Below are 22,738 nucleotides of genomic sequence, written 5' to 3'. Positions count from 1 at the left end.
CTGCAATGAACATTTACACAATTTCAAGTCACAAATGTTCTCTGCTGAGCTCAATCTAGACGGTCGGTTCTCGATACATGACTGAAACATCAGAAAATATATGAGATCTAGCCATAGGAAAATGCCTTGGCTAAATGTTTCTGCGACCAAGTCCAAGCTGATGATATCTTGAGCATCAGAAATGCTAATTAAATATGGTAACCCCACTGTGCATTGACAGCACTGCAACTGTGCAGAATTACAATTCAGAAATCATCAATGGAAGTTCACAGATTTTACAGATGGTCAACATGCAGCAGATATTAACAGGCATAGGAGTAGGCCCCTACCCTGCAGAATTATAATTCACCGTCAATTATAGTTCACAGATTGTACAGTTTTTCACATTCACAGGAAAAACAGTAACCAGAGATTTATCAGGCATTGGCCTCAAATCTTCAGAATTATGCTCCAGAAATCACCAATGGAGGTTCACATGTTCTACATTTTTTTCTCACAGTGGACAGGTCAGCAAGCAGCACCGACTATTGTGCATTGGTCCCCAATTCATTTTGTACAGAACTACAGAACAGTACATATCACTACTACTAGTCTTCCAACCTGTGATCACGGTAACATGGCTGGTGCCAGCTGACAAAGTGCATCAGATGATATAATTTCCCCAATCACCATGAATTTGATCACAGCAAATTTGCTGTGGCACCAAGACCAGGTACAAATTGTGGAATGCTGTTTATGGAAAAATGCGCGGGAATTATTTTTTCATCTATATACAAAAACTAACTGAAAGTTTCTAGTGAGAACAATTGGTAGTAAACCAGAATATGTGCCAACCATCAATGTTAAATTTATGAAAGCACATTGGCATGGAACAAATACTTTTTTTTTTACACTTGCATATGTAATTAAGGCAAGCAAGGTAATGAATGTAAGGTGTTTAATATAATTAAAACATGTAAAATAACACTAGGCAGATGGAGATTGTACTACATCTTTAACTGCGAAACATTTCAGCAAAATACCCTATCCTTTTTCTTCTCGGTTACTTAAATAGATTGTTAGCATAATACAGAGATGTACTTATCCAAATGAGTACTAATACACATGAAACACAAGCTGAAAAGAAAACTGGTTTTTTTTTTTTTTTGGGTATAGTTCGATTGACAACGACCCCAAATTCTCAATTAGCCATCATCAAACATTCAAATTCAAAAATCCAAACTTAGCATGCATAGACGACCAAAATTTACACAAATGAAATCGTACATACTCTAAATCATCAAGCTGTACACAAAACGTTGGAAACAAATCCACCATCTTCACTTGGGCTCCACCCTCATCGACGGCAGCCCGCCGCCGCTATACTCCGACGCGCTGTCGCCGCCGCCGCCGCCATAGGGGTGGCGCGGCGTCCGGCTAGCGGCGTAGCTCATGGAGTCCGACGCCGCCGACTCGGCGGCGGCCGCACCCCCAGCGCCGGCCACCTTGGCGATCCGCTCGATCTCGGCGACGGCCTCGCCCATGGAGGGGCGGTCGGCGCCGGACTCCTCGACGCAGCGGAGGGCGAGGTCGACGTACGGCTCGAGGCCGGCGAGCGCCGAGGAGGCACCCAGCGCGGGGTCGAGGAGCTCGTGGAGGCCGTACATGTCCTTGCGGCGGTCCACCGCCTCCTTGACCTCCCGGACCACGTAGCGCCCGCGCTCCAGCGGCTTCCTCGCCGTGATCACCTCCAGCAGCAGGACGCCGAAGCTGTACACGTCGCTCCGGTCCGTCAGCTGCTGCGTCATGTAGTACTCCGGGTCCAGGTACCCCTGCCACGCCACATCCACACGTGTCAAACAAATGGCACGATGAAAAAACATGGATAGCTTAAGCTTTTGGGTCAACTGGTTGGTCGAACAGAATACAACTCAAGTTCTTGGGTTGACTCAATGGTCGGATGTTTAAGAAGTCCAAAAAGATATACAAAATTTTACACTAAAACATGGTACCTCTCAAGAACCTTAAAATCATTATATAAAAATTGCTTAAGCTTTTAGGTGAACTAATTGGTCAGAGACTGAATAATTCAAGCTTTTTGGTGAACACTTTGGTTGGAAAAAAGAAGTTTTAAGCTTTTAGGTGAAACTATCGGTGATAAATACTATAGGATTTTAGGTGAATTTATTGGTCGTTATGAAATATTGTGCTACTTACCATTGTGCCCTTGACTTGGGTGGTGATCTGACCACGACCGTCCTCGCCGAGAAGCTTGGACAGGCCGAAGTCAGAGACCTTGGCATTGAGCCGCTCATCCAGGAGAACATTGCTCGACTTGATGTCACGGTGGATGATCGGAGGGTCGGCGAGCTCATGCAGGTAGGCGATACCCTTCGCCGCACCGAGGACAACCCGGAGCCGCCGCTTCCAGTCCAGCCTCACACCAGATTTCCCTGAACAAAGTTTCCGATGGCACCACCATGAGAGACAATCAGTGTTTGCACTTTCAATAACCACTGAAATTTCCAAAATTTCAATTGTTGCCGGAATTTCGAAAAAAATCATGAATTTTGGTGTTATTTACCGAAATTATTTGAAATTTTAACATATTTCGATTGAATTTAAACAAAATTGACCAAATTCCCAAATATTTGGAAAATTCAAAAAATTTCGGGGGAGATTTGTGCTTGCCAGTAGGGTCCGAAATTTCAAACCATGGAGACTATCAGTATCAGAGCTATCACTTCTAATTTCTACTACTAATAGAGACCGCTATAAAATCTGTCGACATTTTCGCATTCATCTTTAAAAATTAATAACAATAAGTAGTAGTTTCACCTGTGAGGCTCTCCTTGAGGGTGCCATTGGGGACATACTCGTAGACGAGCATCTGCTCACCCTGGTCGAAGCAGAATCCAACGAGGCTGACGACATTCTTGTGATGAACCCTGGACAGGAGCTCGATCTCAGTCCTGAACTCGAGGTTGCCCTGCAGGGAGCCTTGCTGGGATCTCTTCACGGCAACCAGCTGCCCAGTAGGAAGTGTTCCCCTGTAAACCTGCAGTGATCAACACCTCTGAACATTTCAAAGTTCTGAACATGTCAATGGAGGACAGAATGCATCAGAAGTGATCAGCAATGGCTTCTTCACCTTCCCGTAGCCTCCGGTGCCGATGTCATTGGCCTCCGAGAAGTTGTTGGTGACCTTCTTCAGCTCGTCGAAGGAGAACATCCTCGCGCCTCGCACCTGCGGGGCAGTGCTAGTGCTGGTGCTCTTGATGTCCCAGGAAACTGAAGATGATTGCAGTTGTGATGCCACATTCAGAAGAAAGTATGAAGCAATGAGATGTTGTTAAACTGAATTAGATGTGAACAGTGCTAACCATAAGACTGGCTCCTATCTTCAGTCTGCTTTGGACTTCTCTTCCTTCTAGCAATGCAAATTATGAGTGCAAGCAATGCTGCAATTACAGCTGCACCTCCAACCGAAGCACCGACGATAAGCGGGATGTGGTTCGTGTTCGATTTTGAAGTTTGCAACGCCCCTGAATTCATGAAACAATGATTCAGCACATACATGAGCATTTGTTGACTGAGTTCAATAAAAGCTTCCATTATCTAGAAAATGAGCATTTGTTGAGTCTCTGTAACCACAGCAGGAGATACCATCTAAAGTATGAATGGTCAAATGCGTGTCAAAGAAATTACATAATTACTATTTGACGCCATTGACTTTTTGATACATATTTGGCCTGTCGTCTTATTGAAAGAAATTACTGTTTATTTGATTGTGACTTGGGTTTATCACTAAATTACTTTAAAACATGACTTACATTTTCGGATATTTGCACAATTTTTTTAATAAGATGAATAGTCAAACATATGTCAAAAAGTTAACGATTCCATCTATTAAAAACCGGAGGGAGTATGGTCTTACCATTAGCAAAGGAGTAGGTCTGTCCAAGGAAATAGTATGGGCCAAAGTTAGAAGGAGGCTTATATGTCTGGTTACTCAGGATGAAGCCAATGCCAGAAATGTCTTGCTCACTAAACTGATCCTTGCCACTGGGGTACACCTCCAAGCTCATCTCCAAGTTGTTGTTGGCATCGACGAATGGGTCGTGGATCGCGATCGAATCAACCGGGAGACTGAGGCTCAAGAACTTGGTTTTCATTGTCCCCTCCAGCTGAATGAAGTATGAGCTATTGCCCAGGTCTGAAAAACCTGGAGATCTGAAGAAGAGCGTGCCTCTGTATGGCACAGAGCAAATGCAGTTTGGGCTCAGCTGTTGGGTTGAGAGGCATTGGGGAGGCAGGGCAGGGCAGTTGGAGGTAGTCTTGTATGGTGGCAATGCCGGGTTCGATTGTCCGGAGGCTTTGCAGTGCGCGTCGTCGTTCCCTTGGTTGCAATATGGATTTCCTGAGAGCCTGTGAAGAGAGGTGAATCAGCCAGGACTCTGAAAATCTGAATTCTGACAAAGGTAAAAAATGTTATGTTTCTTACATGAGTGTCTTCTTGTATGTCATTCCTGCACTAGTAACTGTTGTGATATCATTGTCCCGCAAATCGACTAGCTGGAGTTGGCTGCTGAAGTCTAATATACTTAGGGTGCCATTCAGATGGTTGCCCCGAAGCCTCCTGCAGTTGTCTTGAAGTAATCACAGAACTGAATTTGAATTATACTACTCCCACCGGTTTTAATATATATCGCTGTTGACTTTTTAAGATACATTTGACTCTTCGTCTTATTCAAAAAGAATTCTGCAGTTATCATTTATTGTGTTGTGACTTGATTTATGATCAGAGGTTCTTTAAGCATGATTTATATTTTTTATGTTTGCACAAAAAAATTTAATAAGACGAATGGTCAAATGTATGTTCAAAAGTCGATGACGTCATATATTTAAAACCGGGAGGAGTATTTATATCTACCAGTTTAGCTCAAATGGACAGTAACGTTGTGTTCTAAACTAGCAAGCAATGGCTACTCACAATGTCTGAATTGAGGGAAGACTGAAGAGACCTTGCGGTACCTCCCCACCGATGCGAAGATTTTCTAGGTACCTAGAGCCATTCAAAATCAGAAAAAAGAGAAAACCTTGATGAAAAAAAAACCATGAAATAGCAGAGAAGAGAGATTTAGATAAAATGTTTATGATGATTAGCATGGCTGAGCAGAGAGGATAATTACAGTGAAGTCAGTGATAGCGAAGCGGTGAACCAGGTGGGCACATCAGATGGACTGAAGCTATTGTTGCTCATGTCCCTGTAACAAAGTTGCAAGGTAGTATTTGAAACCATCCAGAAAGTCGCACAGTACGATAATTGCAAATCAATTTTGGTTTTCACATTGGAAGGGTTGAGTGAATCATCACTTACACAAAGCTGAGTGAGGTCATTCCTGTTAGGTCTGGCAGTGGACCAGTAAGATTGCAGTTTGCTAGATGGCTAGTGTCAAATGAAAACATATATTAAGATATTAATATTGAATAATTGACAATTAACAAAATCAGACACTCATAGTAAACTCACAATTCTGCAAGGCTGGTTAGATTTTTAAGGTTGGTAGGAACTGGCCCAGTCAATTGTGGATTGTTGTCGAAACGCCTACATCAATTGAATTTCATGACAAAAGGCAGTAGTATCAATCTCTGAACTTTATTTTCTCATCCATAATATGCATTTGTACTTACAGGACTTCCAGCGTTTTAAGAAGGCCGAGAGTAGAGGGGATGCTACCGGAGAATTTGTTGTTGTCAAGAAGCCTGGATAATTACAGATGTAAGAAATCAATCTCAGATCTGAGCTTCAATTTAACACAATTTATGAGGGTGAATAATTTGGTTAGTCATACAGATGTATCAGCTTCATATTTGAGTTGAAAATCTGGCTAGGTATGCTGCCAGAGAGCTGGTTTATCCCAAAATGGCTGCGACAAAATGTGTATACATATTCATCAGACAACAGACCAGAAGATCAAAAATCTTATGACATCAATAAAAAAAATAGTAATGTACTTACAAGTGCTTAGTACTTGTGAGATTATCCAGACCAGGACTTGTCGCATTGGATATTGGAAGTCCTCCAGTGAGCTGATTGTCAGCCAGATCAAACCAATATAGCTTTGAGAGGCCGCCAAGCGATGGCGGTATGCTACCAGTGAACTTGTTGGAGTTCAATGATCTGCAGGAATGAAATACAATTAGCAATCCATTTTTATCAGGAGCATTATACTGAAATTATGTGTAGAAATATTACGAGAAGCAATTACAATGTCAAAGGATTATACAATAACACAGAACAATATAATGATGCGTAGATCTCCTGTGTGTTTGAGAAAAAAAAGAACAAAGAATAAAGTTGCTACTTGTTAAGTTGCGAAGTAACATATAAATGCTGCAGATTTCATTAAGGAATTTCTGCAAACATATCAAGTGCATAACTAGACCATGTTTGCAATATTTTAAAAACCTTGAGCCATTAATCCTTTGTGTTATTGAAATGAAGGACACCAGACCTGAGAATTCAATATTATCTACTAATGAAACAAGATAACATTTTTTTGTTCATTCTCCATAACGAATATACTTGAATTGTCCCAAACGAAATAGGTTTAACTGCATCACCCTTCTCTTTCTGAATGTTCAGACCAAGTTCTTAAATTCTTACTACAAGATTATAAGCATGCATGACAAAACGCTGACCAATTCAGCTATTGGTAAATGGAAGGACACCACTCGATTAGGAGTGAGTATAACATAAATTGCAAAAGTCTAAAAACCCAACCATAGTATTTGACAGTTGGAAGGTCAATCCAAAACTTAGGGAAAACATCTTGTGTTCAAGAAGATAAAGTTTAGGACATGCAAATGAGATAGTAGGCCTTAGATTTTGGACATAGTGAAGAATCAGCAATCAGGTCTGAACAGTTTCTTACAGAAATATCAGGTTTGAGAGCTGGCCTATCTCCTTTGGTATTTCACCTGTAAAGCCGCAGCCGACAAGAATTCTGCAGAGAAATGAGAGAGGACACAAGTCAAACAAGAATCCATGCACTGAAATTCTCCAAAGTTTAACTAGTCTCACAAGTTTTGGAGCTTGCTCAAGGTTCCAATGGTTGAAGGAAGGGGGCCATTCAAGTTCTTGTTGTAGGATAAGTCCCTGCAACAAGAACAGAAGCGTTTCAGAAGTTTGCATAAATTTCCAAATTTCCAACTATTGTACATGTATACGCTCGATTTGCAATCCAAAGTGCTCAAACTACAGAGAGAAGAAGATACATACAGGTACTGCAATTCTGTTAAGGACTGAATGTCCCCGGAAAGCGTCCCGAACAGTCCGAAACTTGACAGTCTTCTGTAAAACACCATCAAAGAAGGAAAAACACAATGAGAAGTGATATCCATGGGCATATACAAATTTCTGATGCTGATACCAACATGGATGTGACCCGGTTCCCGGTGCAAATTATCCCAATCCATTTGTCTCCACATGGATCGTTGCCAGCCCAATTCGATGGTTTGTTTCCCCAGCTACCTGCAATCCCATTGAGTCCAGAAGCTGCAGCCATAGACAAGATGAACAGCAAAGTGAGCAAAATTAGCACTGTAGTAACAGATACTTTTGAAGAACTGAAACTATACTTACTGTCTTGTGCGTTCGTATCGGCCGAAGCGACAAAAACTTGCACAAGAACAATCAACAAGAAGATGATATTCCATGGAGAAACCCCCATGTTTGGGAAGTTTCTCTCTCTCTCTCTCTTCTCTCTCTTGAGCTGCCACTGAAATGCTTTTAGCAGCTCATCCTTTTGCAAGGTCAGAAGCTCTGATTGAACTGCAACAGGCTAGATTAGTTGTTAATGTAAGGTAGGAGATGACACAATTGTATATCCATCAAGAACTGGTCAACACATTGATATGCATGATTGATCCAATAAGTAACCTGCGTACCACTGGGTGTAGAAAAACTGTACAAGAAATGGGGGAGAAGACCCAGATGGAGTCAACGGTCTGCAATTTGTGTCCGGAAAACGACATGATAAATTTCTAAACTGTTATACATTTAATTTGATGATGTTGGTATCACATAAATTTTATCCATTCGAGTTAAATGGTTTTGGTAACACATCGCAATCACTTAAGCTGATAAGATAGTTTCTGAATGAGAAAAGGTTGAAGAGCATGTGCATGCGAGTCTTTGACCCAAACAAGAAGGAATTGAATTGCAGGTACAAGGAAGTACGGTGAGTAGTATAAAATTGAGGGAAAAAATATGGATGATGTGTAATTGCTCCACATCTAAATATCTAATTGTTTTTCTTTTATTCTTTTGTGCGACCATTTTTTCAGTTGTTTATCGCCAACATGAGCTCAACCTGCTACAGACAATTGCAAGAAATATCCCTCCTAATGGTCCTAGTTCTTAATTAGTAGCTATAAGCAATTGTCAAGCATTTATACTTGTGCAATTTATAGTTGAAAACAAGTTGGCACGACCTTAATTGAATGGGTCTATGCATTCAATCATAAGGATTGGCATGTGTGTTAGCAGTTGCAAGTGGGGAGAAGAGAAGGAAATAAGAGAAAGCAATAGCTAAGTTTTCAGAAGCACTTGTACTTGTGGATGCATGAACTTATATTTCGACTGAATCGTATCCGATAAAACCATCCAACCAATTTCGTATCACATTTATACTAGTGGTTAGTACGATATTAACTGAGTCTATCTTCAATTTGGCTTTTTTTTTTGAGGTAACCGACGGCAGGAGATCTGCCGGAATGCCATAGAAGGGGGTGAAAACAAGTTTTACAAAGTTGACAGCGAAAGACAGAGCTTAAAACAACTTGAAAATACAGAAAAACGGCCTAGAGATCTTTGGTCAAGGCGGTTTAAAAGCGAGAGCTCTAATATCTATATCTTCTTTTATTAGATGAGCTACTCTTAACTCCGAAGCCTCAAGATTTTGGAAGATTCTTCTATTCCTCTCTAGCCAAATATTCCACCAAGTAGTGAGAAGGCTTCCAGTGATATAGATAGCCAAATATTCTTCAATTTGGCATTTTTCCAGTTCAAATTTCTTCAATATAGCTCATTGAAATTCAACCTGATTCCAACATCAGCATGGTGATTGCAAACATAATATATTAATGGTAGTATATTGTGCTGAAATGGAATTCAACAAGATCTGTCATGCCCACCATGCCAGTTGAGACAAATCGCTCCAATAGTTGATTTTGGAGTCCTGCAACAGGTCATGTGTGACTGCGGTGGATTGATTAAAGTATGTGGAGGTCATTATCTAGTTGAATCCTAGAATATAATGTATAAACAAAGTATGATCCTTTCTTGCTTCCCTTCTCAAAGAAAAGAAATGTAATCCAGTAGTATCTGTCAAGGAATTTGTGGAATGATGTTTTGGACATTTGTTATCGATATCCTTCTAACTTTCCTATGTTCTGTAAATCTCTGGGAATGTTTAGACTGCTTAAACGGCAATATTGATTGGCTTCAACGATGCCATTGCTCCTTCTGATCACTTGTAACAGATGATGAGATATTGTAGAAGGTGCAGGTGAAATTTTAGAGTGAAGAATGAGGAGAAGAAGAACAAACAGAAATTTGTGGATGCTGTATTTGGATATCATGAATATGCCGTTTGAAGTCTCTGCCCTTTGACAAGTGGGTGTCAGCAAACGAGACAAGCCGACAGCACAAGATACCTGTACTTTTTGCCATTGCCATATGGTCCTTTTGCAAAACTTACTTAACAACATTGGTCTATTTCTAAAATAATTTTCGCTGAGGATCCATTTGCAAAAAAAAAAGTTTTGCAAAATCATCATATAACAGAAATTTTCTACAAGATATCCAAAGCGTAATAGCATTTTTTTGTGATTACCCGGTAGACACACAGGCAAACACCACTTGCAAACCCGCAAATACACCCCCTCTCACGCACTCAAAGATATGGAAACCAGCGGCATATCTCTTATCTCACTAAATTCCTATTGAAAGCTCACTAACGTGTGCATAATATTTGTAGGTGCTAGGATTTGAACCCTAATGAGTAGAGTCATGCACCCACGACTTCACCACCAACACACCATCAATGCTTCCTTATAAAGTACTATTATTTTGAATATTTATTATCAATCCTTGCAATATTTTTGTTTTTTTTTGTTATTTATGTTGGTTAGGAGTGCAATATTTTAAATCAAATTATACATTGCATTCAGATGAATTTATATTTGTTTTTTTGGATTTGTTACATAATCTGAACAAATGATCCAATCAGGGTTTGAACTTTCAATTAGAAAATTATATTTAGGGGACTCTAATTATGAATGTCCTACTTCTATCTGAAACTATTCGTAGAAATTAAAACAATATTTTTATAGGGAAATTTATAATTTAAAGAATAATTTTTGGTTTTTAAATCTTTTAATTTGTGGCCTGAAAACCGCAAACCGTAGTCTACCTGCAATGCTGATTAGATGTAGACATGTACTCATTCATTTGATGACAAATTCCGTATTTATTACCAAAGTGTGACTGAGCACTTGAGTTGAGCTGCTTATATTTGATTTGTGGAACCACAGTTACATACATTCAAAACATCTGTTAACACATTTCTGCTATTTTTAGAACTAACAAACTTAGACATTCATGCAAAATGACAATATGACATGGTTGGTGGAGAGCCACATTCTCAAACACTGACCCTCTTATACAAGGGCAAGCAGGTCTTGCACCTTTGGATATGGCAGCTCGATTGCAATCTTGATTTTAGCATGAAGGTGCATCTGGCTGATTCTTTGGAAGTGCTGCCTGAAATGCAGGAATTTCCATGTATGTGTCATGGAGTCTTGCCAAAATTGGGTACTTTGTCTGCAAGAAAACAAAATTTTATTGCTGATATTTCTGAATCAATTAGGATGGGAACGCTCGTTATATGTAGAGCCAATAGCAGAGGAAAGTTGCGTACGATATCAATTTGGAAGCGATTTATGCCAGCATGGATCTGTGGTGCTAGAAACACATCCCCCTGTATGCAAAACATAGAAGATCATATTAATTAAAAGTTCATTGCAGAAGAAACATGAATATTAACCCTATCTTCAAATACTAATAAGAATAAATATTAATGAGATGCCATATTCACTAGGTTGATTACGGAATGTGTAAGCCAACTGAAGTACAAAATTTTGTTGGACAAAACTGTATATATGGTTTTCTGATATGCAGATTGCAAGTTTTTTTTTTTCCAAAAACATGACCTTTTGAAGTTTTTTTTTCCTAAAATGATTGAATCTCATTTCAGAGTGATAGATAAAGGGAAGAGATGTATCAATAAAGAAGAATTGGTTAGGAATACAAACCAATTGAACTTCGTCCCCAGTAGCATATTTAAAGTTGGATCCTTCTAAAAGCTTTTCGATTGCTGAAACAAAGAATAAGGGCAAGCCAACGTGGAACTGTAAGTATCACCAAAAAGGACAAATTCAAATAGTTTCTGATCTCTTGTAAATTTAAAGTAATGGAGGTTGTCAACTGATTTACATTCATTTTCCAACAATGCAGAAGGTATTACAACAACAACATGAATGTCTTATAAATTCACACACTTCCACAACACTTTTGACAAGGATATCCAGAAATGTAAATGCAATATAGAACAAAGAAATATGTTTCGCATTTATTTTAGCACTGAAGGTAGAAGAAGATATTATATTTCCAAACCAGATGGAAAATAACAAACCTTTGAAGCCCTTATCAATATAATGCTGAACTATCTGAAGACTCTCATCGGGGCTTAGCTTACCCTCATGCAAACCCTGTAAATTGGTCCCATAAATTAATATTCCACAAACACCATTGCACTAATACAGAAATTAGTTACAATGACAAAAACTTCGCAGTGGTAACTAGATGTTGGCAAAAAGACAAAAAACTTACAATTACAGCATAACCTTGGAGAGGTTGGATGCTTGAACAAACTATGTTTGCGATCTGTAACAAAGAAGGAATACACATATTCAAATGGGGTGCAGATAAAAGTGTGCTGGATGTGTCAATTATTTTTTGCATATTCACATGAAAATATACAGCTTATGGACAGTATTTGTGCAAACAAAACACTGAAAGTTCAAAGACCTTTTTATTCAGTTCAGCAAACCGTTTTTGTGCCATAGGACAGGAGAAATATGGACCGATAATTTGGTAGTAGCGCAAGATACAGAGACTTTGGCATCTGACATATACCTGAAGATTAAGAGCTTTCTTTTTGAGATCCTTAGGTAGGAGAGCATGTTGAGGGTATTTATCTTCAAGATACTGTTTTTTATAAAAAAAAAACAATAAAGTTTGTTAATGACTAACATATACATTTGTGTATTGGAGAAATAAATCCATGAGAGAAAAATAAAAACTGAAGTGCTAGCTATACTCACCAATGCAATGGCGAGAGAGTCAGAAACAACTAGGTCTCCATCTACTAATGCTGGTATGTACTTAATTGGATTGATTTTCTCATAGTCTACAAATGGAAATCACAATAATATGTAGTTGTTAAATAATGCAATAGTAGCTTGTGAACATTAAAGATACTATGATGAAGCAATGACAGTGAAAGCATTTCATCGTTCATTATCAAAGAGAACACATTGAATTCATCAAGCATACTGCAATTCCAATGTCAAGGAAATTAATTGTCTGTATGCAGTCAGCAAGGAATTCTAAGTGACAAGAGAATCCTATTGAATACTGAGGCAATAAGTATCCTCATCCTCAATCACATCTAGTTCTAATGGCATCATATTTTCATCCATTGGATTAACTCAGACCATGGTCACCCTTCCTTGTATGTCATGAATTCTAAAAGCAGAAATGAAGCACATAGTGTAAAACATGAAATGTGTGTGACTCTTTGGTTACCTGGATCTGTTCGAGGATTGACTGACTTGTACTCATAATCCACACCTTCAGCACAGACAAAAATGATTTATTTTATTTTTAGCTTATCTAACTATAAGAACTTACAATGCATATCATCTGATAGAAAAGTATGCTCCAAGTTTGTGCGTTTATCAATAGTAATCAAATTTTAACTGTGAATCTGTTAGTTGTCAATTGACAAGTCAGCATATCATCAGGTTCTATTGACAATTTTTTTGCAGCACCAGACTGTTAGGAGCATCAAACTAAAGGAAATCAATTAATCAAGTGCATATCTGATCTTTTGTTTCTTCTTTAGAGTTACTTTTACACAACTGTTCCTGAGCCACCTCTAACAGATGGAGTTCTCAGTATTGGCCCAGCAAATAGATAACTCTAGACCTGACTGTTGCAAAGCTTAAGAGTATATACATCATGAAGAGGCCACATCTTCCCTGACCCTCTTAGCTAAAGCAGTAAGAGTGTTGACTAAACCACAACTAATTTGTTGAAGCTCAGTGAAGCCAAAGAATCAAGCAAGCTCGCTCCAATTGCTCAAGAAATGCTTACCTTTGAGGTTGAGAACGATCCGGATTCGGTGAGAGCAGGAGCTGATCCAGGCACCGTACAGGATTGGCTTTGACGACGCCATTGCTGGCACCTGCTCCTCCTCCTCAGCTAGTAACTTAAAACAGATGATGAGATATCGAGGTGAAACCGTGAAATTAATGGAGAATGAAGAATGTGGAGATGAATTATGAAAGAGAGAAAATTGAGGATGATGTATATAGGAATAAGTTGACTTCGATGAGTAGTCTCTACTGTTTGGATAGCAGGTGTGAGCAAAGAGATGAAGAGAAGGGACAGGAGAAGATACCAGTAATGTTTGCAATATGGTCCTTTTTCAAAATTCATTTCACAAAATAGTGTCCTCGGCGAAACTTGTTGTCTCAATGGAACCCAGGTCTAGCACCAACCTCTATTTCTGGAATAAGTTTTACGGAGGATATATTTGTAAATAAGTTTTACAAAAGGACCATACTGCAAAAAGATATCTCTGAAAATACTGGCCAGGTCTTAACACCTCATGATATCAGCTCGGTGGGGCCTACAAGATATCCAGAAATCAGGAGAGGAGGTGTAGGGAGTAGTCGACAGTTACCTTGGACCGATTGTAGAGGAAACAGACAAGACAAAAACTATGATACCTTTCACACTTTCTTTAATCAGAGCAACTTTTTTTTTAATCTACTGCTTATAAAAATGTTGCTCATTTAGCACTTCAGGTCAGTATGAGAAAGTTTATTCAGGAATAGTTGAGGTGTTTACATGTGTACCAACATTCAATTCTGCTTATGTCAGTGCATACGTATATGTGCATCATCAGTGGACTAATCACATACTGCATCTGAAGTTCAGACAGGGCATTTTTTTTTAGAGAACTAAACGTGGCATTTATTCACTTACATATACAACAATATCATATCCCTAGGTACTGGAGTACTGGATGGATAATGTTGTGGGTCACAGGTAATTCATGTCCCAACATCTTGTTTACACTGAACATTTTACACTGAAATTACATGTATGGCACTGGAGACTAGAGGATACATTGAACAAATCATCCAATTTTTTTAACTAAAAGATACATGAATATCAATGTATACGGCTCGCTTGGAATCCTGACTATTGGGGATAGAGGTGCATCTGGTTGGTTTTGAGAATGTACAACTTGAAATGCATGATGTCGTGTGTATACTTCATGGAGCCTTGCAGACTTCAACTACAAAAGAATAAAAAAAGAAAAAAAAGGCCGAAATTGGTAATATAGATTTTCTGAAATTGGGGTGATATTGCTTCTATAGATACTGGAAAAACCAGCAGCCCTATTAATCTGCATGTATGACTAAAAAAATCATATACTTTAATTACCGCAGGCATCTTGATGGAGCAGCGCCCTTCAATTATCAGGATGAAGGTGCATCTGGTTGGTTTTCAGGGACCGCAGCTTGAAATGCTGGAAGTTCCATATAGGCCTTGTAAAATCTTGCCAGAATTGGGTATTTTGACTGATAATTAAAAATAATAATTGCCATCATTAGTTTCTGAGCAGGTAATCTAAAAGGTTTTCTCAAGACTGACAATGATTTTGTTAGAACCTCAATGGTTACTCTCATTGAGAAGAGGATGGCACAAGAGATGGGGCAATTTTCTGGTTTTCTCTCATTCACAAACACAAAGCCATACCTTCCCGAGGAAGGTTGGATACATATATATAGCCATAGCTGGCTGCAAGCCTATTGCTGCACTCTTCTAGTCTAAAATTCGAATTTTGAAAGGGATGCTGTCCTAGAGGGCATCCCAACTGAATAAAGCATAAAGGGGGGCATAAAGGAGATGCTAACCGCTGCTGTCCTACTAACCGCAGCTGTCCTAGCAACTGAAAATATGCTAAAGGAGTAGATGCTGTCCTGAAAAGGTGAAAAGGTGAAACTACCCAAAAGCAAAAGAAAGAATCACAAACAAGGACCACAAAGACTTATCCATCATTCTCCCCCTAAGTCTTGTGCGTCGTCTTGTGGGGAAGTTGGGCCATCCCAATCCTGGAGCAGAGCTCGAGGAACTTGATTCTCCCAAGAGGCTTGGTGAGCAAGTCCGCAAGCTGGTCCTTGGTGTTGATGTAGCTCGCCTTGATGCTCCCTTCCTCCAAGTAGCTTCGGATGAAGTGGTACCTCACCCGGATGTGCTTGCTCCGTTCGTGAAAAACGGGGTTCTTTGCCAGGGCCAGAGCGGACTTGCTGTCCACCCTGAGCTCTACCGCTCCAATGTCTCTGCCGAGGAGATCACCAAGCAGTCGAGCAAGCCAGAGCGCCTGGGTCGAAGCGGCGGATGCCGCCATGTACTCGGCCTCGCAGCTGGACAGGGCCACCACCTGCTGCTTGATCGACTGCCAGCTAACGAGGCACTCGCCGAGGAAGAAGAGAATCCCGCTCGTGCTCTTGCTGGTGTCGATGTCGCCGGCGTGGTCGCTGTCGCTGTACCCGACGAAGTGTGCCTTGCCAGGACACCTCGGGTAGTAGAGACCGTGGTCGAGAGTCCCCGCAACGTAGCGGATGATCCTCTTCACAGCCTGCTGGTGCTCCGTCGTCGGTCGCTGCATGAACCGACTGACGTAGCCGACGGAGAAGGCCAAGTCCGGCCGTGTGTGGGTGAGGTAGCGAAGACTCCCCACAAGGCGCCGGTACTGTGTAGCATCCACCTCCTCCGTCGTGCTATCGCGGCTCAGCTTCAGTCTCTCCTCCATCGGAGTGAGAGCTGGGTTGCAATCGGTGAGCCCAGCTAGCTCAACGACGCGCTTGGCGTAGGCGGTCTGTCGAAGCGTGATCCCGGAGTCGTCCTGGTGCACTTCGATCCCCAGGTAGAAGGAGAGAGGCCCCAGATCACTCATCTGGAAGGTGGCCTTCATCTCCTCCTTGAACGCCGCCACCTCCGCATCCTTGGTGCCGGTGATCACCAAGTCGTCGACGTAGACACCTACCAGCAGGGCATTTCCTCCATTGCCCCGCCGGTAGATGGCCGCCTCGTGCGGGCTTTGCTCGAAGCCCATCCCCTTGAGCGTGGAATCCAACTTGGCATTCCACGCCCTCGGTGCCTGCCGCAAGCCGTAGAGGGCCTTGTGCAGGCGTAGCACCTTGCCCTCCTTGCCGGGGAGCACGAATCCCGGAGGCTGGTGCACATAGACCTCCTCCTTCAAGTCGCCGTTCAGAAACGCCGACTTGACATCCATGTGATGGACACCCCAGCCTTCCTGAGCAGCCAGCGCAAGGAGGAGTCGCACAGACTCCATCCGTGCCACGGGAGCGAAGGCATCATCGTAGTCGATCCCCTCCTGCTGCACGAAACCGCGTGCCACCAAGCGAGCCTTGTGCTTGACGATGGCTCCGGCTTCATCCCTCTTCAGCTTGAACACCCACTTAAGGGTAATCGCGCGGTGACCACGAGGGAGGTCAGCAAGCTCCCAGGTGCGGTTCTCCTGAACCGCGTCCATCTCCGACTGCATCGCGGCACGCCATGCCGCGTGTTTCTCGGCCTCTGCGAAAGACCGAGGCTCACCGTCGTCGCACGCAAGGTGCAACTGCGCCTCCAGGTCGCGAGGCACCTGTCCCGGCACCGGCTGGTCGCCGAGAAGATCTTCCATCGTACGGTACCGTAGCTGCTCGCCGTCGTGGTACGCGTCGATGCGCTCCCCGTCGTGGGAGAGCGGAGTAGCGAACTCCACCGGGCTGCGCTCAACACGAGCTGGCGTTGGAGTAGACGTGCCCGGAGGAGTGGCTGTTGGTGCTGGAGCGCGTGGGGTCACCGGCTGGGGCGGTGTCGGCGAAGAGCTCGTCGTAGTCGAAGTCGTGGTCCGAGGATGTGTTGGTGTCGAAGTCGGTGGAGGCTCGGGGACTGGGGTAGACACGCTCGGTGAAGAAGAGCTGCCTACTCCCCCAGCTCCCTCGAAGTGGACGTACTCGATGGTGAAGTCGTCGTACGTCGGAGTCGAACCATCGTCCATCGCCTTGTCCCATACCCACCCTCGCCCTTCGTCGAACACTACGTCGCGCGCCGTGCGCACACGCTGTGTCTCCGGGTCGAGAATCCGGTAGGCCTTCGAGCCCTCCGCGTAGCCGATGAACACCCCTGGGGTGCTCCTGTCATCGAGCTTGCCGATGTGTCCAAGCTCCTTGGCGAACGCGAGGCAGCCGAAGGCCCGTAGGTGGGAGACCGCCGGCTTGCGCCCATGCCAAGCCTCGTACGGTGTCCTGCCATTGAGAGCCTTGGTAGGCGAGCGGTTGAGGATGTAGACGGCCGTCACCACCGCCTCTCCCCAGAAGATGGCCGGCATCCCCCTCTGCTTGAGGAGAGCCCGAGCCATCCCCACAACCATCTGGTTGCGCCGCTCGACGACGCCGTTCTGCTGCGGGCTGTACGGCGCGGTGTAGTGGCGCTGAATGCCCTCATCAGCGCAGTACGACGCGAATTCAGCCGCCGTGAATTCGCCGCCGTTGTCGGTGCGCAGCACGCGCAGCTTGCGGCCACACTCCGCCTCTGCAGCAGCCTGCGCGTGCCTGATGGCGTCCGCAGCCTCTCCCTTGTTGCCGAGGACCATCACCCACATGTAGCGGGAGAGGTCGTCGACGAGCAGCAGGAAGTAACGTCGTCCTCCTGGTGTGGCCGGTGTCACTGGGCCACACAAGTCCCCGTGCACGAGCTCGAGCCGTTCCTTGGCTCGGAAGCTCGTCTGTTGGGGAAAGGGGAGCCGCCGCTGCTTCGTCACCACGCAGACGTCGCAGAGCTGCTCCACGTGGTCAAGGCACGGCATGCCTCGCACCATCTCCTTGGCACTGAGCTGCTTCAGGGCCTCGAAGTGGAGGTGCCCGAAGCGCTCGTGCCACTGCCACGCCTCGTCGTCCCGACGAGCAGCGAGGCAAACTGGTTGTGCGACCTGCGCGCTGAGGATGTAGAGTCGATTAGTGCCTCTGGTTACCTTGGCAAGAAGGCGACGACGGCGATCCCAAATCCTCATGAGTCCGTCCTCGACCAACACGCGTGAGCCGTTCTCATCCAGCTGTCCCACGCTGATGATAGAATTCCTCAACGCGGGGATGTAGTAGACTCCGGTGAGCAGCCTGTGCTCACCGGACTTGGCAGTGAAGGTGACGGAGCCAACGCCCTTGATCTCCACGCCGGAGGCGTCCCCAAACTTGACAGAGCCTCGGACGCTGGAGTCGAACTCGGTGAAGAACTCCCGTCGGCCGGTCATGTGATGGGTGGCGCCGGTGTCGAGGTACCACCCATCAGCCTTGTCGTTGCTGGAGTCGTTGCAGAGGGAGACGAGTACCTTCGGCTCATCGAGGTGGAGAAAAGCCGTTGCGGCCGGTGCCGCTGGAGGTCGCTCGATGCTTGCGTGAGCCAGGAGCAGAGCCGGTTCTTCCTCCTCCACCCGTGCAACGTGGGCCTAGCCGCGTCGTGGCTGGCGACAGTCTTTGGCCCAATGGCCAAGCTTGCCACAGTTGCGGCAGGCGTCGTCTCGTGCCGGCTTGTGGTTGCCGGCGGCGCCGCCTTGGGCGCCTCTGCGAGCACCACCCTCGGCGCGTCTTCGCGCCCACCGCAACTGGACACCTCCGCGCCCCTTGCGCGGCTTGCGGCCGCCTGTCGAGGGAGAAGACTCCCCCTTCCTCCCGTCGCTCTGAGAAGCCTCCCACTGTTCTCGAGTGAGATGGAGCTTCCCGCCGATGGTGATAGGCCCCGAGAGAGGCTGTGGCTCATCACCATCGACGACCTTGAGGCGACCTAACGCCTCCTCTATCGACATCGTGGAGAGGTCCAGCAGAGACTCGATCGAGCGAGCGATCTGCCTGTACTTCTCTGGGACGCAGCGAAAGAGCTTCTCGACAGCTCTCTCCTCGTCGTAGGTGTCGTCGCCGTACTGCACCATCTTCTGCAAAAGAGTGTTGAGACGGAGGGCAAAGTCATCAACATCCTCACCCGGCTTGAAGGCCAGGTTCTCCCACTCCTTGCGGAGTGCCTACAGTGTGGACTTGCGGGCGCGGTCACTGCCGATGCGTGCCGCAGCGATGGCGTCCCAGGCCTCCTTGGCAGTCCGCTTCTGGGAAAGCGAGAACTGCATCTCGGGCGGGACTGCAGCGATGAGGGCATCCAGTGCCCGCCGATCCTCATCGTAGTCGACGTCGCTGTACCGGACTGCCTCCCACATGTGCCGCACCTGGAGCCTCACCCTCATCACCGCGGCCCACTCGATGTAGTTGGTTTTGGTGAGGGTAGGCCACCCACCGCCGGGACCAAAGTCCCTGACCACCGTCTGGACGCCGTGGTGACCATGCCGCCGGTCAGGGGAGGGAGAGCCGTGCTGCCTACGAGGGCCGCGCGCGGGCTCCGGGCTGCCGCCGGCACGCCAGCGCCCGTCTAGGTTCCCGTTGGCGGGTGCGCGGTCCCTTGGACCGCCGCCGCCGCCGTGGGGGTGGGCTGCTGCCCACCGCTCTGCCCGCTCCCGCGCCCTTCCTCTTGCCAGCTCCTCAAGCTCCCTGTCGGCGGTGATGTCGCCGGCGATGGAGCCGTTGATGCTGCTGCGCAAGGTCTCAACCTCTACCTCCGCCGCACGTGCCGCATCTTCCGCCGCCTCTGCTTCCGCCTCCGCCCTGGCTGCTGCCAACTCCGCTGCCGCCAGTCTGGCCGCCCTCGCTGCTGCTGCAGCGGTCTGAGCCGTTGCTCGCCTGCGCTCTTCTGCTGCGGCGAGCTCGGCGTCCTGCTGACGCCGAGTGCTCGAGGCGACCGAACGCCGAGACCGAACGTCGGACATGGCGTGCCTCCGGGAGGCTGCTGCGTGGAGAGGGGGAAGGGAGAGGGGAAGGAGCAGCCGGTGCTGCTGCTGCTGCTGTTGGCTGAGAGCTCAACCGAGCTTGGGAAGGGGTGGAACAGGAGATGTTTAGCCTACAGGAAAGTGTGGCTCTGATACCAGATGTTAGAACCTCAATGGTTACTCTCATTGAGAAGAGGATGGCACAAGAGATGGGGCAATTTTCTGGTTTTCTCTCATTCACAAACACAAAGCCATACCTTCCCGAGGAAGGTTGGATACATATATATAGCCATAGCTGGCTGCAAGCCTATTGCTGCACTCTTCTAGTCTAAAATTCGAATTTTGAAAGGGATGCTGTCCTAGAGGGCATCCCAACTGAATAAAGCATAAAGGGGGGCATAAAGGAGATGCTAACCGCTGCTGTCCTACTAACCGCAGCTGTCCTAGCAACTGAAAATATGCTAAAGGAGTAGATGCTGTCCTGAAAAGGTGAAAAGGTGAAACTACCCAAAAGCAAAAGAAAGAATCACAAACAAGGACCACAAAGACTTATCCATCAGATTTTAAAATGAAGGACAGCATATAAGAAGTTCCCTACCATATCAATTTGGAAACGTGTTATTCCTGCGTGAATCTGGGGCGCTAGAAACACATCCGCCTGTACACAGGAAAAGAGTAGACAATAACTTCCAGTGTATATTGCAGTAGTTTAAGCATCAAAGACGATAATTTTCAGTAAAGAGTGCAGTGATATTAGCTGTATCGAGTGTAGCGGGAGCTTGATGGGAATAGATGTGATGAGTAGTTTAATACTGTATGGACGAAAAAACATATGCAAATGGTGATCCTAATATTAATTACAATGATGCACTCTGTTTATGAAGTAAATTGCCAAGACAAAACAAGTATTATCCATCCAGAAAAAAAAATCTTCAGTTAAAAACACATACCAATTGGACTTTATCTCCAGTAGCATATTTACTGTCACATCCTTCCAGAAGTTTTTCAATTGCTGATGCAAATCAAGTGAAGAGTAAGAGTGGACCAGCATAACAATCAGCGAGTAATAAGTAAGGCATCAAGAGCAGAAAATATAGCAAAAGAGACAAACAATATTACTATATTATGCACAAGGAATGTCATCGTTATACTTTATTCAGGCACTAGGCTTCAGGCAGTGTCAAGATATGTGTACTTGAGGATGAAAACAATAGGAAGTGATGGAGAACATCTATAATAGAGTGTGAGAACTCACACCTCTAAATCCCTTGTTGGTGTAATGCTGAACTATCAGAAGGCTCTCGTTGGCGCTCATTTTGCCATCAGCTAAAGCCTACATAGGTGTAGCACAAATAAATTTGCACATAAATCATTGCACTAATACTGAAAAAGATGACAAGACAATTCAGCAAAACAGCCAGTTGCAGGTCAACCCACAATTACAGCATAGCATTGAAGAGGTTGGATGCTTGAACACACAATATTTGCAATCTGCAGCAAACAAAATAGCATGCATTATTTATACAAAATATAGTGCTCAGGATTACAGATAAAAGCATATATTAAAACGAGTAAACAACCACTTCCAGTCTCTAAACATAACTGTATCGTAGAATTGGTCCTTTACCCCCTTTATATTCGTAATATTCAGTGGGTCCTTTACCCCCTTTATATTCGTAATATTCAGTGCAAAATATAACATGAAAAATATATTCGCTCAAAACTCTTGGTAAAATGTTTACCTGCATGTTAAGAGCTTTCTTTTTTAGATCTTGAGGTAAAAGAGGATGCTGGGGATATTTGTCTTCAAGATACTGCTCAACAGAAAGCAAGACTTGTAGTCACTAATGTTAGAGATATGAATTAAAAAAAAGATTAACTATGTCCTGAAAAACCACAACATACCAATATGATTGCTAGAGAATCAGAAACAGTGAAATCCCCATCTACTAATGCTGGCACATACTTAATTGGATTGATCTTCCCATAATCTACAGCATGGTAACATTGAGAACGGTCAAAGTAATGTATGAGCAACAATACAGAGTCTCACATTTCATTTTGTTTGAAATTTTTAAATAGTTTTTAGGTGGTGAATTAGTGAGACACTTAGAAATATTACTAGGTAACATATATTTCTGACATTAATGAACTATCAATCTATATATCATTTATGATAATAATTACCATTTCCTTGCTATCACATACCATATTCACAGAGCCAATGAGCTGAACATTGTGACACAGAAGATTTATATTACTGACCTGGATCACCCTGTGTCACAGCCCTGTACTCATAATCAATACCTTCATTACAAAGAAATAGTTCAATTAGCATTAAAAAGGCAAATATTATGAAATACGCAGAAAGATCTATCTATGCATGCTTTAAAGGAGAATGGGGGCATTGAACGAACGCACAACCTCAACCACCACAAACTTCCAATCGATCACTAGGT

General features: G+C 44.3%; 2 protein-coding genes across 2 annotated transcripts; both read right to left on the bottom strand.

The window, feature by feature from the left end:
* Window positions 1–1,008: 1,008 nt before the first annotated feature.
* On the bottom strand, window positions 1,009–7,891 carry LOC127758006 (leucine-rich repeat receptor protein kinase HPCA1-like). The gene is made up of 19 exons (XM_052283604.1): window positions 7,628–7,891; window positions 7,420–7,540; window positions 7,265–7,336; window positions 7,067–7,141; window positions 6,918–6,989; window positions 6,002–6,163; window positions 5,835–5,909; window positions 5,674–5,745; window positions 5,513–5,587; window positions 5,360–5,428; window positions 5,172–5,246; window positions 4,973–5,044; window positions 4,484–4,618; window positions 3,917–4,407; window positions 3,363–3,524; window positions 3,131–3,270; window positions 2,818–3,037; window positions 2,197–2,432; window positions 1,009–1,811 (listed from the first exon to the last, which is right to left on the bottom strand). Exons 1-19 carry the CDS (start codon window positions 7,713–7,715, stop codon window positions 1,320–1,322), a joined length of 2,904 nt encoding a protein of 967 aa, XP_052139564.1. The 5' UTR covers window positions 7,716–7,891; the 3' UTR covers window positions 1,009–1,319.
* A 2,602-nt stretch (window positions 7,892–10,493) lies between these two features.
* Window positions 10,494–13,761, bottom strand: LOC127756895 (glutathione S-transferase). The gene is made up of 9 exons (XM_052282280.1): window positions 13,487–13,761; window positions 12,917–12,961; window positions 12,433–12,518; window positions 12,245–12,316; window positions 11,939–11,992; window positions 11,742–11,817; window positions 11,362–11,423; window positions 10,968–11,027; window positions 10,494–10,870 (listed from the first exon to the last, which is right to left on the bottom strand). Exons 1-9 carry the CDS (start codon window positions 13,566–13,568, stop codon window positions 10,769–10,771), a joined length of 639 nt encoding a protein of 212 aa, XP_052138240.1. The 5' UTR covers window positions 13,569–13,761; the 3' UTR covers window positions 10,494–10,768.
* Between the last annotated feature and the right edge of the window lie 8,977 nt (window positions 13,762–22,738).

This window comes from Oryza glaberrima, chromosome 12 (genome assembly GCF_000147395.1).
Source record: "Oryza glaberrima chromosome 12, OglaRS2, whole genome shotgun sequence".
Lineage (NCBI taxonomy): Eukaryota > Viridiplantae > Streptophyta > Magnoliopsida > Poales > Poaceae > Oryza > Oryza glaberrima.
The sequence above is the reverse complement of the archived record's forward strand: the minus strand, read 5'-3'. Positions and strand labels throughout refer to the sequence as shown.

What these genes read in the sequence shown, in the direction of transcription:
- LOC127758006 (XM_052283604.1), bottom strand. Translation starts at nt 7,715, where the DNA reads ATGGGGGTTTCTCCATGGAATATCATCTTCTTGTTGATTGTTCTTGTG. An exon ending in TTGAGCAAGCTCCAAAACTT is followed by an intron (nt 6,990 to 7,066) that starts GTGAGACTAGTT and finishes ATTTCTCTGCAG; the next exon opens with AATTCTTGTCGGCTGCGGCT. An exon ending in CCCAAGTCAAGGGCACAATG is followed by an intron (nt 1,812 to 2,196) that starts GTAAGTAGCACA and finishes GTGGCGTGGCAG; the next exon opens with GGGTACCTGGACCCGGAGTA.
- LOC127756895 (XM_052282280.1), bottom strand. Translation starts at nt 13,568, where the DNA reads ATGGCGTCGTCAAAGCCAATCCTGTACGGTGCCTGGATCAGCTCCTGC. An exon ending in TATTGATAAGGGCTTCAAAG is followed by an intron (nt 11,424 to 11,741) that starts GTTTGTTATTTT and finishes TCTTTGTTTCAG; the next exon opens with CAATCGAAAAGCTTTTAGAA. An exon ending in CTGGGGACGAAGTTCAATTG is followed by an intron (nt 11,028 to 11,361) that starts GTTTGTATTCCT and finishes TTTTGCATACAG; the next exon opens with GGGGATGTGTTTCTAGCACC.